Source organism: Hylobates moloch, unplaced genomic scaffold (genome assembly GCF_009828535.3).
Source record: "Hylobates moloch isolate HMO894 unplaced genomic scaffold, HMol_V3 SCAFFOLD_13, whole genome shotgun sequence".
Lineage (NCBI taxonomy): Eukaryota > Metazoa > Chordata > Mammalia > Primates > Hylobatidae > Hylobates > Hylobates moloch.
Window position 1 is genome coordinate 26044926 of NW_026652288.1, and position 19036 is coordinate 26063961.

General features: G+C 38.5%; 1 protein-coding gene across 2 annotated transcripts in view; it reads left to right on the forward strand.

Annotated features, from left to right (window-relative positions):
• Nucleotides 1-19036, forward strand: part of SELENOI (selenoprotein I) — a 47460-nt gene that overhangs the window by 15783 nt on the left and 12641 nt on the right. The window contains exons 2-6 of one of the 2 annotated variants that reach the window (XM_032172462.2): nucleotides 1633-1701; nucleotides 2161-2269; nucleotides 4476-4550; nucleotides 8933-9195; nucleotides 10799-10907. In XM_032172462.2, the coding sequence (XP_032028353.1) occupies nucleotides 1633-1701; nucleotides 2161-2269; nucleotides 4476-4550; nucleotides 8933-9195; nucleotides 10799-10907 (625 nt within the window). The remainder of the gene's footprint in view (nucleotides 1-1632; nucleotides 1702-2160; nucleotides 2270-4475; nucleotides 4551-8932; nucleotides 9196-10798; nucleotides 10908-19036) is intronic. The other variant, XM_058426416.1, reaches the window with a different exon arrangement.

Below are 19036 nucleotides of genomic sequence, written 5' to 3' on the forward strand. Positions count from 1 at the left end.
TGAGGCAGGAGAATTGGTTGAACTCAGGAGGCGGAGGTTGCAGTGAGCTGAGATCGTGCCACTGCACTCCTGCCTGGGTGACAGAGCGACTCCGTCTCAAAAAAAAAAGCAAAACTTTTTCAAGTGTGTGACTAGTATAATATGTAAATTTCAGATGGATGAATTAGGTAATATTCGCCCAGGTAATACTGTGAACCCTCAAGGAGGGTTTGAACTAGGCTAATATTACCTAGTTCAAGACTTGTCTGTTACCAGTTTTGTATCCCTTCTTCCCCATACCTAGCAGTGTGTGTGTGTGGAGTGAATAAGTTATCAATATGACCCTTAAAGTTTTACGTGTTTATGTATGTCTTTTAAAATTTCCTTTACATTCTTATTAAATAGCTCAGTAACTGGGGAATAAGTTCCCTTACCATACAACCGTAACCTATTTTGTCTTCCTTTGCATGTTTATGCAATTCAGTATCCTGCTATACAGGGATCTGTCATTCCTTTGGTACTTAAAACATATGTAATTATAATAGCTAATACTTACATAGTACTTACTGTAGGTCAGTTCTAAGCACTTCACATATCTAATCCTTATGACAATCCCTTGAGGTAAGGACTATCATCTTCATTTTACAGGTGAAGAAACTAAGGCAGAGAGATAAAGTAACTTGCCCAAGGTCTCACAGCTAGTAAGTGTATTGTAATGGTATCAAAAGGAAACACAGATTCCTCTAAGTTGAGAGGGATGAAGGAGGTTGAGAAGGTGTGTGGTTAGTGTGTGAATGCATACAGTGTGCATTTTACTGATCCTGCATAGTAAGTGAGGACATGTAAGCAATATAAATTTCTCTACTGAAACACCGTAATATAAAAGCTGATTGAGAGTGAAGGATGAGTCAGTGATTATCCTGGTGATTCGGACTCTGGTTAAGTATGTGCCATTGAAACAACTACTGTATGATTAACTCTGTGATTTGGGGTTGATCTTTAGACTTCCCCTGTGATAATATCTGACTGCTTGATAGTCTTTGCCTCATTTATGTTGCTATTCCAGTTTTGCTACTCAGATTAGGACATCATAAAAATAGATGTATTCTCCAGGTTATTTTTGTATTATTATTATTATTATTATTATTGAGACTCAGTCTTGCTTTGTCGCCTAGGCTGGAGTGCAGTGGCACAGCCTTGGCTCACTGCAACCTTTGCCTCAGCCTCCCGAGTAGCTGGGATTACAGGCTTGTGCCACCACGGCCCAGCAAATTTTTATATTTTTAGTAGAGACGGGGTTTCACCACATTGGCCAGGCTGATCTTGAACTCCTGATCTCAAGTAATCTGCCTGCCTTGGCCCTCCCAAAGTGCTAGGATTATAGGTGTGAGCCACCATGCCTAGCCTGTATTATTTTTGTACTATTACTTTCTTCCCCCCCCCTTTTTTTTTGAGATGGTATCTCACTATGTTGCCCAGGCTGGTCTCAAATTCCTGGGCTCAAGTGATCCTCAGGCCTCAGCCTTTTGAGTAGCTGCGTTATATGCATGCGCCGCTGCACCTGGCTTTACTATTATTTTCATTTGAGAAATGTTATTCTGTTTACTAGTAGGCAAAGATTTACTCTGAATATTTTCTTTCATTTCTTAACAGTACAGTGCTGTGGATACCAATCCACTTTCTCTGTATGTCATGCATCCATTTTGGAACACTATAGTAAAGGTAAGATAATTAATATGCGTGTACTTTTTGTTTTAGTAAGTTTTAAAGATTTTAACCTATTTTTTGGAGTATTATAAATGCAACTCTCAGTTTCATAAGATTTCTAGAGAAACTACCCTTCCCATCCTCCCGTTCCTTAGTCACATACCTTTTGATTTATCTTACTGTTGAAGTTTATACCCTGGGATTTGTCATTTTTGTAAAATCCCTTTTAAAATTTTTCTAAAATAGACTTAATGTTATGATTATAGAAGTTTGCTGATTACAGAGTTAGTTAAAAAAAGAGGATGGAAGAAAGAATGCTAATGGAGATTATCATTTATGTGTTAATGTCTATAACTTCTCCATATGATCTTTCAAATTTATAGCTTTTATTATGACTTCAATTTGCATGTTGTAGTATATATTGGACAGAGATTCCTCTACTTTAATTATTTTATAATTATTTTGCAAAAATAGGTATTTCCTACTTGGCTGGCGCCCAATCTGATAACTTTTTCTGGCTTTCTGCTGGTTGTATTCAATTTTCTACTAATGGCATACTTTGATCCTGACTTTTATGCCTCAGGTAAGAATATTACTTTATTATAAAATTTAAAATGTTCAGAGAAAAATGAAATGTGGTTGCTTATTTTCTGGTTTTGTTAAAATGTTCATATTTCCAAAAAATTTTGAATATTATAATGGCATCACTTTGCCATTATATTAGATATTAGATATGTTGTCTAAAAAGCAATGAGGTTTTGGCAGATAAAGAATAATTAGGTTTACATGAAGATGGAAAATTAAAACTCAAAACTTTGCCTAAAAATAAATACAAACAGGGCTCAGTTTACCTGTCAGCTCTAGGAACATCCCTTCTCCTTTTCTAGTCATGAAAGAAAAATCCCCTTTCTTCTGAAGGAAATGTGATTGTCTTTTCTTCTTCCCTGCATCCCTACTTGACTTGAATGACTCCTAGTTTCCTCTGAAAATGATTCTTAGACCTTAAGTATTTATTGCTAAGTCTGGACCCTTATTAGGGAAGAGAGGAAGGAGGCACTTTTGGAGCCAGTGGTCAGCTTGCTCCTGCCCTCTGCTCCAACATCTTCTCTCTCACCCGTTTTATCTTCACTCTGTTTCACACCCAGCTTCTGCCCAGGCCAAAGAATTGGAATGAGGAGGGAATAGTTGGAGAGAGTTTTGTTTTTATTGTTCAGTCAGTTGATTGCATTGAGAGGAATAGAAAGTTGGAGATAGATGGGCATTTTTTGCATTCTAAGAGAATTTTCCAACAGTAATACTTAGATATGATGTCGTCAGGAGTGTTAGTGTTATAATTCATCTGTGTATGAGTTCAGCAGACTTTTCTGGACTGACCTGGAGAAACTGAGTACCACTGACAACATTGTTTTAGTAGAAAAATTTGGAGTTTCAAACACTTAAGACTTTTTTTTTTTTTTTTTTTTTTTGAGACGGAGTCTCACTCTGTCACCCAGGCTGGAGTACAATGACGCCATCTTGGCTCACTGAAACTTCTGCCTCCCAGGTTCAAGCAATTCTCCTGCCCCAGCCTCCTGAGTAGCTGGGACTACAGGCATGCACTACCATGCCCAGCTAATTTTTATATTTTTAGTAGAGCAGGGTTTCACCATGTTGGCCAGGCTGGTCTCGACCTCCTGAGCTCAAATGATCCACCTGCCTTGGCCTCCCAAAGTGCTGGGATTACAGGTGTGAGCCACTGCACCTGGCCAAGGCTTTTGATACTATAGAAATTCTGAATTTTGAACGTATACATATGCTGAACTTCACTGAAACTTTTAGTCATAGCTTCTGTACATGTAATAAAATGGTAATTGAAGTTGGAAATGCCAACTCTGAAGCATGAGAAGATCATAAAGTACACATGAGTAAAGAGTAAGATTAAATTTTGTTAAGCATTGTTTGGGTATTGTGGGTTTTAAAAAATTTTTTTATTTTTTGTTTTTATTTTTTGTATTTTAATCCTCAGGACACCCTAAAGAATGTATCTTTGTAACCAGAAATATTATTTTCTTTGACAACTCTAAATAAGATTACTTACTTAGTTATTAAGAGCATCAAACATATGTAAATGTTATATATATCTCCCCAAATCATATAAGTTCAAGGACCAGATAAACCATCTGTTCCCAAAATATTTGGAAAATACAAGATGGGAGAGATTAAATGATACATTCAAGGTTACACTGCTGATTGATTACAAAGCCAGGACTAGAACCCAGACTTTCTGATTCTCAGTTGTTTTGTCTTAGGGGAAAAAGTGAGCTCTAGATATTTCAGAATGATTCTGATGCCCAAATCATTCAGTTGAGGTGATCTATCTATACCCAAATCAAAAGGTCTTTTGTTTAGCTAATTAATAGTATAGGAAAGGATAAGGTGAAGGCTCAATACAAGTTTGTAATACAATCATAAACAACAAGAATTAGATTAAATGCAATTAGTTTTTAAATTCCAAAAATACATTATTTTTCATTGTAGGCATATGAAAATTATTTATTTTCAAGTAATGGTGAACACTCAGTCTTGAGTTATGATAAAAGCTCAAAATAAATGCTTACTGTTTGTGAGGGGCTAGGAAGTTGCTCTTTTGGTTTTATCAGTTTCCTGATATTATTTACCTAATTCTGGATTCAAAATATATTGTAAAGTACTTTAACTTCTAATGAACAAATAGCAACACTTCTCACTGTCAGTATATGTTATGGTAAGAACTTAAACTGCATTAAAATCTTAGTTGCTTTCCTTTTCAGCACCAGGTCACAAGCATGTGCCTGACTGGGTTTGGATTGTAGTGGGCATCCTCAACTTCGTAGCCTACACTCTAGGTAAGGAATTGGTAAATACTATAGTCAGTGACTGGTGAATCAGCAAGGATAGCCACTTATTAAAATAACATTTTCTCCTGTGCTTAATTCATTTTTAACTAGAGTTTATTAGTATCCTGTTCAAATTGATAAATATGTTTTTGAGTTTCTCTATAAAAAATTTTGTCATTCATTGCAAGGGATTCACAGAATAAGATAAGAGTTGGTAAACTACCACTTGTGGGCCAAATTTGGTGTGTAGCCTATTTTTGTTAGTGAAGTTTTACTGGCATGCATCTATGCTCATTCTTTTATAGATTGTCTGTGGCTGCTTTCCTGCGATAAAGACACAGTTGAATAGTTGCAACAAAGACTGTATGGCCTGCAAAACCTAAAATATTTATCATGCGGCCTTTAAAAAATATTTACCTGGCCGGGCGCGGTGGCTCACGCTTGTAATCCCAGCACTTTGGGAGGCCGAGGCGGGCGGATCACGAGGTCGGGAGATCGAGACCACGGTGAAACCCCGTCTCTACTAAAAATACAAAAAAAATTAGCCGGGCGTGGTGGCGGGCGCCTGTAGTCCCAGCTACTCGGAGAGGCTGAGGCAGGAGAATGGCGTGAACCCGGGAGGCGGAGCTTGCAGTGAGCCGAGATTGCGCCACTGCACTCCAGCCTGGGCGATAGAGCGAGACTCCGTCTCAAAAAAAAAAAAAAAAAATATTTACCAACCTCTGGAATAAGACATCATTTTTGCTTAAGTTTGGGAGGCAATACTGTCATATGTAGTAATTAAAAAATAGATAGTATGATAGAACACAGTGGGAGAACAAATAAGGAAGTGATCGACTCTTTTTTGGTACAGGGCGTGGTCAGGGAGTGGACTGGGAGGCCTACTGTGCTAGACCATACTGTCTGTCCTGCCAAGAATGCTTTTCATTAGGATTATCCTCATGGCTTGTCCTGCATTCTTCTCTCCTCTTTCCCTGCTTTATTTTTCTCCATAGCATTTAAAACCATGTAACATGTTATCTATTTACTTGCCTGCTTGTTTGTTATCTCTCTTTTCTAACTAAAACGTTAAAAGTTTTGTGAAAGTGAGTACTGCGTTGTTCACTACTGTATCCCTAGTATCATTCACTCAGTACATAGTTTTTAAATACATGTAAAATAGCAGACCCTGACTTCAAGTTGCTTAGATCTCTTAAGATAAAAATGACTTGTTCTCGTAAAACCAGCATAACCTGCTACACGATTATTTGCTGATATGGTAGATGTCATGCTGACCAGAGCTGCAAGAGTTTGGAGAAGGAAGAAATCAGTGACGTCTAGAAGAATTAGGGGAAAGCTTAGTTAAAAGCTACATATTTAGGTAGAGGTTTTTGCACATTTGTTATTAAATATGAGCAGGTCTTTAAGTGCTGCTGAAGGATTTGGTTGCCAAGGACTGCTGAGAGGAATAGGGAAAAGTTGAGAGTGGCCGTGAGCTCTGACTTTTGACAACACACCGTAAGATCCTTTGATGTACCATCTACTTGTTCTAGGCCCACAGTTTTCTGGCAAAAACCCTGGCCTGACATGAACTGTTTGTTGCAAATCAGTCTTGAACGAACATGAAGCGGTTTATAATCTTTATTCTACCTAGTGTGACTATTCATGACATTTTGCTGCAGAAATACTAAGATGTTTGATCACAGGATGCTGCTCTATGTCCTACTGGGGAGTCTCTGATAATATATGATATATGCCCTGAATTACCTTTTTAAGAAAAAAAAAATTCTGAAGCATATCTGGACCTCAGACTTGTGGAGATGAAATGGGTGTAGTGAGAAAATGTATAAAACCTAATTAATACATAGTTTATGAATTCATTATTGAAATAACTGCATAGGAGTTACACTGAAAATGGGAAATTGTTAAGCCAGTAAATAATGAGAAAAGACTTTCCGGGAATATTTTAGCTACTTCAGGGCAAAAACTTTCCCAACCCTGTATAATAGAAATCTGTAGTATTTAGATAGGGAGTTTGGGATTCATCTTTTCATATAGTCTTCAACAATATATTATGCCACAGACTGATCTAGGCACTGGGGAATATACTTTGGTGAGCAAGATTAACAGTAATTATAGGAGTTTTTAATTCCTTAATCTGAATTTTTACAATTAGCCTAATTCTAATGCACTTAGTTAACAAAACTGTTTCTTTTGGGGGGAAAATTGTATAATTCAGTGAGACAGGCTGTCTCTAACAGGCTCTTCTGTTTCTGCCTGTAAAATGAAGGTGTTCCACTGTGCTTTATCCTAAACTCTGGCTTTCTCCTCATTCCCTTAGTAATGGTGATTCTCACTCTACAATCTTAGTTAAGATTCCCATGTTTATGTCTAGCCCCCGTCTGTGTTCTGAGTTCCTAATAAGTACCCTTGGATTGTGTTCCTTGACATTACCATGTGGATCTCACTAACATTTCAATTTCAGTATCTAAAATTGTTCTCTGCATCTTGTCTGTCAGCCTTGCTGCTTCTTCTGACTTCCTTTTTTCTATTAACACTACCACTATCTTCGTTACCCAGAATAGAAACTGGAGATTCTCTTGTCCTTAGGCCTTATGCCTCATCTTTTGCTGCATTTTATCATTTTTATTTCCTCGATCTCACCTACCACCAGCTTCTCATTCCTACTGCATTTCATCTCAGTTGAGGCCTACTGATTAGTGTCCCTCTCTCCAGCCTGTCATTCACACCATCAGGTGCCTCTTCCTGAAGCATTGCTTTCATTCTTGTCATTTCTCTACTCAGATACCTTTAGTAACTCTCTATATTCCCTACAACTTTTAAAAACTGGCTCAAACCTCCTTTTTGACCTTTTTATATACTTCACTCTTCACATGCTAGTCTCTAGTCAAACTAAAGTTCTTGGCATTTTCTGAACATGCATTGTGCTTTTCCACCCTGGTGTGTTTTGCTGATAGCATACCCTCCTCTTGAAATGTCATGCTTCTTTATCTTTTATCAGCTGAAATCCAACTCATTCTTTATGTCCTCTACTCAGATTTCACCTGCCTGAAAAGCCATTCTAGATTATCTTAGCCTAAAGAGAACCTTTCCCTTATCTATACTCTTATGGTTTGTGATATACCATACCTTTATTATCATGTTTTGTTCCTTTCTCTTTTTTTTTTTTTTTGAGACAGAGTTTCGCTCTTGTTGCCCAGGCTGGAGTGCAATGGTGTGATCTCAGCTCACTGCAACCTCCGCCTCCTGGGTTCAAGCGATTCTCCTGCCTCAGCCTCCCAAGTAGCTGGGATTACAGGTGTGCACCATCCCCGGCTAAGTTTTTGTATTTTTAGTAGAGACAGGGTTTGGCCATGTTGGCCAGGCTGGTCTTGGACTCCTAACCTCAGGGGATCCTCCTGCCTTGGCCTCCGAAAGTGCTGGGATCATAGGCTTGAGCCACCACACCCGGCCTGTTCCTTTCTCAATTGTAAATACTCTGAGGGCACAGTTTATTCTAAGATCCTTCCAATCCTTATAGCACCAAGAATAGTGCGTTAGTTTCAGTAAATTCATTATTATATTTGCTGAATATCCACTGCGTGCATTTTCTGAAAGCATTTAAAATTATGGAGGCAGTAGATCTATAAAGAAGTGATTATGATTTCAAACAGGATAAAATAGATGTTGTGACTGAAGTACTTTTGGATCCTAGAGCAAGGAGGGGCATGTTTACTATGGCATGTTCGCTGGAAGCTTGAGAATTTGTAGCTAGTGAAACAACCCAATTGTTACGTAGATTTGGAGGTATTCACAGTCCAACTAAAATGCTACTTTCTCAGATCTAAAATTGACCCCATTCAGTGTAATATGACATTTTGATTTTTAGATTAAACTTTGAAAAATTATATATTTTATTTCTGAAATCTTTGTTTTTTGTTTAAAATTTTTTTAGAGGCAGAGTCTCGCTCTGTTGCCCAGACTGGAATGCAGTGGCATGATCATAGCTCACAGCAGCCTCAAACTCCTGGGCTCAGACAATCCTCCCACCTCAGCCTCCTGAGTAGCAGGAACTACAGGTGCGCACCACCATGCCTGGCTAATTTTTAAGTTTTTTGTAAAGATAAAGAGTTTTCGCTATGTTGCCCAGGCTGGTCTCAAATTTGTAGGCTCAAGTGATCCTCCTGCCTTGGCCTCCCAAAGTGTGGGGATTACAGGTGTGAGCCACTGTGCCCTGAACTCTTTGAAGTGTAGAATTAAATAGATTTTTATAGTACCGGCTGATAGCTATACTTAACATTCCTGTGATAAGCCAATTTGTTTTGTTTTTTTTTTCCTCCAGTTTACTAAAGAAGACTTTCTCCATCCTGGTGCATATGTTGAACTTTTCCTGTGGTTTGTTTTTGTTGCAGATGGTGTGGATGGAAAGCAAGCTCGCAGAACCAATTCTAGCACTCCCTTAGGGGAGCTTTTTGATCATGGCCTGGATAGTTGGTCATGTGTTTACTTTGTTGTAACTGTTTATTCCATCTTTGGAAGAGGATCAACTGGTGTCAGTGTTTTTGTTCTTTATCTCCTGCTATGGGTAGTTTTGTTTTCTTTCATCCTGTCCCACTGGGAAAAGTATAACACAGGGATTCTTTTCCTGCCATGGGGATATGACATTAGCCAGGTGGTAAGTATGTGTTCTACCTTAAATTTTCAACATTACCATGATACCTTTGGAAAGCTTTTGTCATTGCTTATTTATTACTCTTAGGCTTTTTTGATTAGAATTGATATGTACTTAAAATTTTTTCATTTTTTAATGGAAAATTTCAAAAATAGAATAGTATAGTGAATAGTAAAGTAGAGAGAATAAGAAAAAGTAGAGAGAATACACCCTAATGTACCCATTGCTTAGCTTCAGCAATTAGCACACGTGGTCATCCTCGTTTCATGTATAACCTCCCTGAGCCCTTTCTCAATTATTTTATTTGTTTCTGTTTTGTTTTGTGTTGTTTTTGTTCTTGAGATGGAGTCTCACTCTGTCACCCAGGTTGGAGTGCAGTGGCGCAATCTGGGCCCACTGCAGCCCCTGCCTCCCGGGTTCAAGCGATTCTCCTGCCTCAGCCTCCCGAGTAGCTGAGATTATAGGCGCCCACTATCATGCCCAGCTAATTTTTATATTTTTAGTAGAGACAAGGTTTCACTGTGTTGGCCAGGCTGGTCTCCAACTCCTGACCTCAAGTGATCTTCCTGCCTTGGCCTCCCAAAGTGTTAGGATTACAGGCATGAGCCACTGTGCTCGGCCCTTCTCAATTATTTTAAAGGAAATTTCTGATATTATATGATAAATACTTTGCTATATATCTCTAAATGATAATAGCTTCCTTTAAAAAAAAATCACAATGCCAATATTACACCAAAAATTTAACCATTTCTTAATGTTATTGCATGTTCATTTAAACTCTTGATTTTATAAAGAAAGATATGCACATATGATTGAATGGTTGGCTTTTTGTGTTCATTGCCACTTTTTCAGTGTGTAGAGAGATTTCTTTTCTCTTACTTTAATGGCCTTGCTATTAACTCTCCCTGCCTTTGAATCCCAGCTTTTTGTTCTGCCATTTTGCCCATTTGCACCTAAGTCTCCAGTAAAGAAATCAGAAGTTGGAGTGTTTGTTGAAGGAAGTGGTTGGGTGGATAAATTTGGATCATCTTACAACTTAACCAATTTATGAGTTGCTGTTAAAGTCTCCAAATGTTGGCCAGTTGCTTGCATTGTCTCAAGTTATTTTATAGCATTGTTGGCTAAAAGATTGTAGTTTTTTTTTTTTTTTTTTTGAGACGGAATTTCGCTATTGTTGCCCAGGCTGGAGCGCAATGGCATGATCTCAGCTCACTGCAACCTCTGCCTCCTGGGTTCAGGCGATTCTTCCGCCTCAGCCTCCTGAGTAGCTGGGATTACAGGCATGCGCCACCAGGCCTGGCTAATTTTGTATTTTTAGTAGAGATGGGGTTTCTCCATGTTGGTCAGGCTGGTCTGGAACTCCTGACCTTAGGCTATCTGCCCGCCTTGGCCTCCCAGAGTGCTGGGATTACAGGCATGAGCCCCCATGCCCGGCCAAAAGATTGTATTTTTAAAGGTAAGAAGACTTGCCACATACCAAATATAAGCATACTTCTTGCCTTTACTAAAATTGTTTGACTTGACTTAATGCTGCATAAAGCATGGTGACTCCTGATCTTTCTAGCGTTAATGCTTCTGTATGCTTTTGTCTGCATTTTCCTTCCAGACTATTTCTTTTGTCTACATAGTGACTGCGGTTGTGGGAGTTGAGGCCTGGTATGAACCTTTCCTGTTTAATTTCTTATATAGAGACCTATTCACTACAATGATTATTGGTAAGAAGCTCCATGTTGAAGCCTGTTTTAACCATCACTTTGTTATCAAAAGAGCCGGTATTTGACTATAACAAGCAACAACACCCTTTGCCTCACAAAACCTCCAGGAAGCAGAACAACCCTACAACCTTGTAGGATTTCAGCCTAACCATTAAGAAAAATAAAGTTTCTTTGTTTTGGGGGTTTTTTTGTTCAGCATCAGCTATTTCTAATCAGAGGGAAATACCAAAATAGATCACATAAGCCTGATCAAGTGACTATTCAAATTAACCTAGGCTGTACTGGAGGGCCCACATTTGATATAGGTTTTATATTTATCTCAAAGTTGAAAATTACTAGTTTGTATGAAATACAGGACAGATGAAATGTAGAGATTATTTTATAATGTATCCACTCAAAAAATTAAGCTTCTATTCCTCTCAGATATCCTCTTAACCCACTGATTGCTAAAGATTTTTTATGGGCCGGGTGCGGTGGCTCACGCTTGTAATCCCAGCACTTTGGGAGGCCGAGGCGGGCGGATCACGAGGTCAGGAGATTGAGACCACGGTGAAACCCCGTCTCTACTAAAAATACAAAAAATTAGCCGGGCGTGGTGGCGGGCGCCTGTAGTCCCAGCTACTCGGAGAGGCTGAGGCAGGAGAATGGCGTGAACCCGGGAGGCGGAGCTTGCAGTGAGCTGAGATTGAGCCACTGCACTCCAGCCTGGGTGACAGAGTGAGACTCCGTCTCAAAAAAAAAAAAAAAAAACGATTTTTTATGGTGGTAATCTTTCTGTTTTGATTTTAGCTAAAGGGGATATCTGTAGGATGATTGACTGAGTGGAGAGGGTATTAGTGGTATGGAAAGAGGTAAAGAGAAATCCAGATGGTTATTTAGGGGCCCCAGGAGTGGCACTGAGAACCTTTGTAGAAGTAAAAAGGTATATGTGTGGGCTATGTCCTGTGTTCTGTTCTCTTATCTAAAAAATAGGCCAGGCACAGTGGCTCAGGCCTATAATCCCAGCACTTTGGGAGGCTGAAGTGGGAGAATCTCTTGAGCCCGGGGTTTGAGACCAGCTTGGGCAACATAGTGAAACCCTGTCTCTAGAAAAAAACTAGTTAATCAGGTGTGGTGGCGTGCACCTGTAATGCTAGCTACTTGAGAGGCTGAGGTCAGAGGATCACCAGAGCCCAGGAGTTGGAGGTTACAGTGAGCTATGATCGCATATGCCAATACACTCCAGCTTGGGTGACAGAGCGAGACCCTGTCTCAAAAAAATAAAAGAATAAATAAAAAATAACCCTTTCCCATTTGGTGAACCTTGGTAATGGAATGGGAATTAGGTAAGGCTTAGAAACTGTTTAGAAGATGGCATATTAGGCACTGGCTTTCAGAAAAGGAGTGGTTTGGGCTTTTTTCTGTAGCTCTAGACTGTACATATTTTAGGAGCTATCTTGAAATCTATCAAATGTTCATTTTTGATACCTGTATAAACTTTTTTCTTTACCTCAAAAAGGCTATTTTTCTTCTCCAATTATGTAGTGACCCTTTTGATTTCCTGCATGTTACATTTAAATGTTAAATTTAGATAAGACAGAATCCTCTAGTATATGAGACATATTTTTTAATGTTAAGTGTGTGTACTCTAATAGGCACATAATTTTCTTTATAATGTTTCTACTTTTATATAATAAACCCCTATGTACTATTACCCAGTCTCAACTATTTTCAATACCAGTGCCAATCTTGTTTGAAATGCACCAGTACTCTTTAGCCCCCTGCTTAGCCCCCGGGTTGTGGTATAATATACAGTTTATTTACTTACTGACATATTTGCCTTATATTTGACCTACCGTGTGGTGTTCTTTCCCAGAAGTTTGAAGTACTTCCTTTAGGTTTTTTTATAGTGCAGGTCTGATAGCAGTTTATTCTCTCTTTTTACTTATGTGAAAGTGTATTGATTTTGCCTGAATTTTTTCTTTTGGCATTTTGAATATATCATTTTAATGTCTTTTGACATCCGTTGTTTCTGAGTCAGCTCATATATCATTGTCACTCTGTAATGTATTATTTTTCTCTTGTTGCTTTCAAGGTTCTCTTTTTATCTTTGGCTTTCAGAAGTTTGACTATGATGTACCTAGGTGTGGTTTTCTTTGTGTTTGTCTTTCTTGGTATTTGTTGAGCTGTTGACTCTGTTGGATCTGTAACTATTTTTGACTGAATGTGTGAAGTTTTCAGTCACAGTTTTACTTCTTGAGATATTTTTTCTTCCCTCTCTCTTCTCTTCTGGGACCCCATTTACATGTGTGTTACACAGGTTTGCTTGATACTGTCCTAAAAGTAATTTTCTGCGGCTTTACTAAGTTTTCCTTAATCTCTTTATTCTTTGTAGTGGATAACTTTTATTCATCTATCTTTAAATTCATTGTTTTTTCTTTTTTCTTCTGCCATCTCCAATGTGCTGTTGAGCCCATCTAGGAAATCTTTCATTTAAGTTATTGTACTTTTCCCTGGGTACAGTGGCTCACACCTGTAGTGCCAGCACTTTGAGAGGCTGAGGTGGGAGGATTGCTTGAGGCCAGGAAGTCAAGACCAGCCTGGGTAACATAGTGCGATCACATCTCTACAAAAAAATAGAAAAATGAAGCCGAATATGGTGGTGCATGCCTGTAGTCCCAGTTACTTGGGAGGCCGAGGCAGGAGGATCACTTGAGCCCAGGAAGTCAAGGCTGCAGTGAGCTGTAATTGTGCCACTGTACTGCAGCCTGGGCAACAGAGTCAGACCCTGTCTCAGAAAAAAAAAAGTTATTGTACTTTTCAGCTGTAGAATTTCCATTTGGCTTTTAAACTTTCCATTTCTCTGTTGAGATTCTTCTGTTCATTATTATCATCATATTTTCCTTTAGTTCTTTGAACATATTTAAAATTGCTGCTTAAAATCTGTCTACTGAGTCCAACATCTGGGCCCACTTAAGAGTCATTTTCTGTTGACTGCTTTTTTTTCTATTTCTTTGCATATCCAGCAATTTTTTTTTTTTTGGTTGAAAACCGGATATTATAGATTACATTTGTGGAGACTATAATCTGTTCTGCTCTGAGGATTTTTGGTTTTTTGTTCTGATGGGCATTTAACTTGTTTGGACACAGATGAAGAAATTTGTCCCATCACATTGTATAGTAGCTCTTGTCTCTGTTTGGTTATTTTCAGCTTTTAGCTGCTGCTTTTTTAGCCAGGTCTCTTGGGGGTCTCTTTTGTGTCTGTGTAGTTTAGTGGTCAGCCAAAGATTTGGGCAAAGTCAATACTGAGATTTTGGTGCTCACCTCTCTGTGATTTTTTTGCTTCTGGGGTTTCCCCATCTGAATCTTTGGCTCCTCTTCCAGCAATTGTGTTCTGCCCCCAACCCTCAAGCCAGTAAGGGCTCTGCCTTCTTCAGCCCAGTGTGAGTGTGGGTTGGGAACACACTTAGTGAGAGACACAGCAGACTCACATATCACCAAGAACACCTCTGTCTCTCAAGCACAGCATCTCCTCTGTTTTCTGCCTTCTCTTTCACTGTGTTCTGTGGGGTCTCCAATTTGCTTGCTTAGTTTAGCATCCACCCAGGAATTTGGGCAGAGCATATACTCAGATTTAGAATCTCAACCCTTCTGCATCTCTCTCTTCTACAATATCCCCCACCCTGCTTTCTAGTTCCTCTGCTGCTCTGAATCTATTATCTGCTTCCACAAGCTGGTAAGGAAGAATGTGGCTTTCCATCATCTGGTCTGGGACAGGGGGTAGGCAAGCCACGAACTCAAAGTTGTTACCCAGTGTTTCAAGTGTAAATGCTTCTCAAATTTCTCTCTGTCCTTCAGTATTTTCTAGTACCTTCAAGTAGTTGTTTTAAATATTTTTGTCTGGTTTTTAATCATCATTTGTGAGAAGAATTGTCTCCCTTTTTATGCCATCATTAACAGACGCCTTCCTTCCTTTAGATTATTTTAAAGCAAATCCCAGATATCATTTCTTTTCATCCGTAAATATTTCATTGTGTATCACTAAATGATAAGGATTTCTGTAAAAGAACCACAATTGATGTGTTTCTATAGCTGCCAAGTACCTATACATTGCCTTTGGTTGGTATGCCTTTTAAATTTCTGTTAATCTGGCTGGGTGCGGTGGCTCACACCTACAATCCCAGCACTTTAGGGAGGCCAAGGCAGCTGATCATCTGAGGTCAGGAGTTTGAGACCAGCCTGGCCAATGTGGTCTCTACTAAAAATACAAAATTAGCCGGGTGTGGTGGCTTAAGCCTGTAATCCCAGCTACTCGGGAGGCTGAGGCAGGAGAATTGCTTGAACCTGGGAGGTGGAGGTTGCGGTGAGTCAGGATTGCGCCATTGCCAGCCTGGGTGAGAAGAGTGAAGCTCTGTCTCTAAAATAAATAACTAAATAAATAAGTTTTAAAAAAATTTCTTTTAATCTACGTAGCTTTTCCCTATTTTTTCTTTGAAGTTTATGTATTGAAGAAAGTAGGTCATTTGGCCAATAGAATTCTTAGATTCTGCATTTTCCTGGTTGCAGTCTCATGGCGTTAACATGTTCCTCTGCCCCTCACTTTTCCTGTAAACAATAGTTAGATCTGTGAGCTTATTTTGATACAGGTTTAATTTTGGGGGTCGGGGGCATGCTGGGGAACAATAGTTATTAGGTACTGGTCTTCCTATTGCATCACATTAGGAGGCATGTAGCGGGTTCAGGTTTTGTATGTCTGTTTCTGTTCCATCTGCTGCAAATATATATATATATATTTTTTAACCTGCTACCTTAAACTATTAAGGGTTAAACTTCACCTAATAATATTAACAGACATTGATTAACATGGCTTAGGAATTCATTCATTCAGTGGATAGGTAAGGAAATCAAGTTTTTAGTTTTATGATAAAATACTTCATAGATACATACTGATAATTCCAAAGCAGATTTGGTAGTACAGAATTTTTACTTAACCTCATTGATCTTATATTTTTATGTCCTTTAAACTATGACAAAATCCTTGGTTTTCAGTGACACAGAATACTCATTTGCTTTATTCCATGAACTACTCACAACAGTCTCCGAATACAGTACCTAAATCAGCAGAGGAAAACTGAAAATTAAGATTTTGTTTTTTTGCAGTTTTATTCATCCTTATGTCTTATCCCACTAGGTGTGTCCCATCAGTTTACTATCTTTTAAAGTCAACACTCTGTGGTTATGCCACCAGTTGTGGATTTATACATCTAGGTTTATTTGTTTTACTTTAAGAATTACTTTTTCTTTTAAAATTCATTTTTCCTTTATAATTATGTAAAATATTTGTGATAACAAAGTCAAATTTACAGAACGAGGTGTATTCAAAGAAGTCTAGCTTCTGTTGTTACCCAATCCTTTCTTTCCTCAGAGGTAACCATTCTTAGTTTTTAATTCTATGGCTTATCTTTTCCTTGTTTCTTTCTTATTATAAGTAAATATTTGTGTTTCATTTTATCACCCACTTTCATAGATACATGGTAGCACTCCATTCTATATGTACTGTACTATATACTGTGCCTTTTTTCCTCCCCCCTCTTAATTGTATATGCTAGCGATCACTCCATAGCGGTCTATAAGGAGCCTCCTCAGTCCTCTTACAGCTGCCTGGCACTTCATTGTGTGGATGTACCATAGTGTGTCCAACCATCCCCCTATCAATAGACATTTGGGTTAGCTCCAGTTTTTGCTGTTGTACAAATTGCTGCAGCAAATAGTCTTGTACATCAGTCCTTTCATATTTTTGCCAGGGTGTTGAGGAAGAGGTCCCTAGAAGTGAATTGCTAGTAGAAGACAAATGTGTGCTGTTTTGCTTAAAATTCCCATATTCCCCTCCATATGGGTTGTGTGATTTTATGTTCCTACCAGCAGTGTTTGAAAGTGCTTGTTAATTTACAGTTTTACCAACATAGTATATTGTCAAACGTTTGACTTTTTGCCAATCTGATAGGTAAGAAATGATGTGTCTGTACAGTTTTAATTTGCCTTTCTCTTACTATGAATGAGCTTTTCTAGTGTTTAAGAGCCGTTTGTATGTCTTTTTCTGCATATTTTACATCTCTCAAGCAGATTTTTTTTTCTATAGGGTTGTTGGCCATTTCCTTTATTTTTAGAAGCTCTTCGTATATTAGGTATATTAATCCTTTGATATAGATTATAGTTTTCCCCATTATTGTTTCTCTTTTTAACTTTTCTTAAGATACTTTTTGTCTTGGTGGTTTTAATTGAAGTACCTACTTAATAAATAAACTGGAAATGTGAGGAACGAAAATATTTTTTATGACCATGCTATCCTTGGATTGTATCTCCTTCGGTTTGGTCTTTTTTTTTTTTTTTTTTTTTTAATTACAAATTCTACTCTGATTTTTCTGTAGCTGTTAAGTTTCCTATATTATGAAGTCTGGGCCTTCACTTGTGCAAGATGAAAAGCAAGTCTGCATATGTATGGTCTCTATCATTGTTCTCTACTTGAAACATAGAGCTTCATAGATAAGTATTTAAAAATTAAGTACTCGTTTCAGAAAGTACATTAAGTACTATAGAGAAGAAACAGAAGATGCAGCGTTTCTCTTTGGCAGCCTGTATAGAGCTCTGGCTTTCTACGTGCTCACTGTACTTGAGATAGTTATTTCAAGATTTTTAAAACTAAAATTACTCTTGGTGGCAAATCTTTTGCTAGTTTGTCTCAGCCTATTTCCAACACCTCAGAGCTACAAGTAATTCTGCGTTAATTCATTTAGCCTTGGCTCCCCTTCCGTGCTTCCCAGCTTGACATGGAGTAAGCTGCTAAAAATTTCTGAGAACACTGAGGACCTCAGGTGGTCTTCTCCTTCTTTTCCCTCTAAGTTCGTCTAATTTGGGGAACTTTGTTCTACTTGGGCTTGGAAGTAGCAGAGTAATTCTTTTTTAGAGATAAGATTTCTGTTGGGTTCTAGTCTTCTGTTTTAAGCCAGATGTCTTAGGAATTGTTTAGAAGGAATGTTTTCTGCCTTTAATCTTTAAGGCCATAGCTGCATTGACCCTCAAACCAAGTAGAGTCACCAGGTGTCTGGAAGAGACAAACTGGGGCTAATACGTTGCACGACGATGGAACATCCAAATGAAGTGCCCAGCAGCTTGCCAGATATATTGATTTGGAGTTTGAGAGAGAAAATAATTAGGAACTTATATCACTATAGGTCATAGGATCAAAGAATTTTAAAGCTGTAAGGGACACTAGAAAATAGTTCAACCCATCCCCATTGTACAACTGGAATCTGAAGTTCAGATTGTTAGAGTTTGTCCAAGAGTCCATAATTAGATATTGCAGTCATCTGTTGTAAGCTTGTAGTTGAGCTTTAAGAGAGGATTCTCAGAGAGAGAGAGAGAGAGAGTATAAGTACAGCGGGGCAGCCAGGTAGTAATATGCAGGAAGTAGAATTGCCAACAGAGGACACAGAATGAAATGGTGAGATGGCTAGTGGAAACATAGGGAGAATGGCATCACAAAGGCAAACGGAGGAAAGAATTTCAGTTTAGTGGATAGTCAACCAAGGCATTTCACTTAGGAGTCAGGAATGAAAAAACGATACTGAATTTGAACATTAGGAAAGCTTGGTAAATTTCAAGAGTATAATTTCTGCAAAGTTGGAACACAGTGAATAAAAAAATGCTAAGAAATTGAGGACAATTGAAAAGTTTAGCAAATGATAAGACAAAGCAGAAGAAGATAGTAGATAGTGAGGACAGCAGAATGAATGGGAGGGTTTCTTGGGAAGGCCATCTTTGTTTTAAAGTTAATGGGGAGAGAACCAGTGTGCGAATGGAAGTAGCTAGGGGGAGAAACTGAAAATGCTAGGAAGACTGGGTGCGGTGGCTCATGCTTGTAGTCTCAGCTGCTCAGAAGCCTGACGTAGGAGAATCGCTTGACCCAGTAGTTCGTGACCAGCCTGGAATATAGCCAGACCCTGTTTCCACAAAAAAAAAAAAAAGCTAGGAAGGTAAAAAGTAAATGTGAAGCAACAGGATTCCCCCTTTGAGTAGCTCATGCTTACTGTGCAGTTTCGGTACCCCATACTGTTCCAGGTATCTTAACATGTCATAACTCATTCACTTCT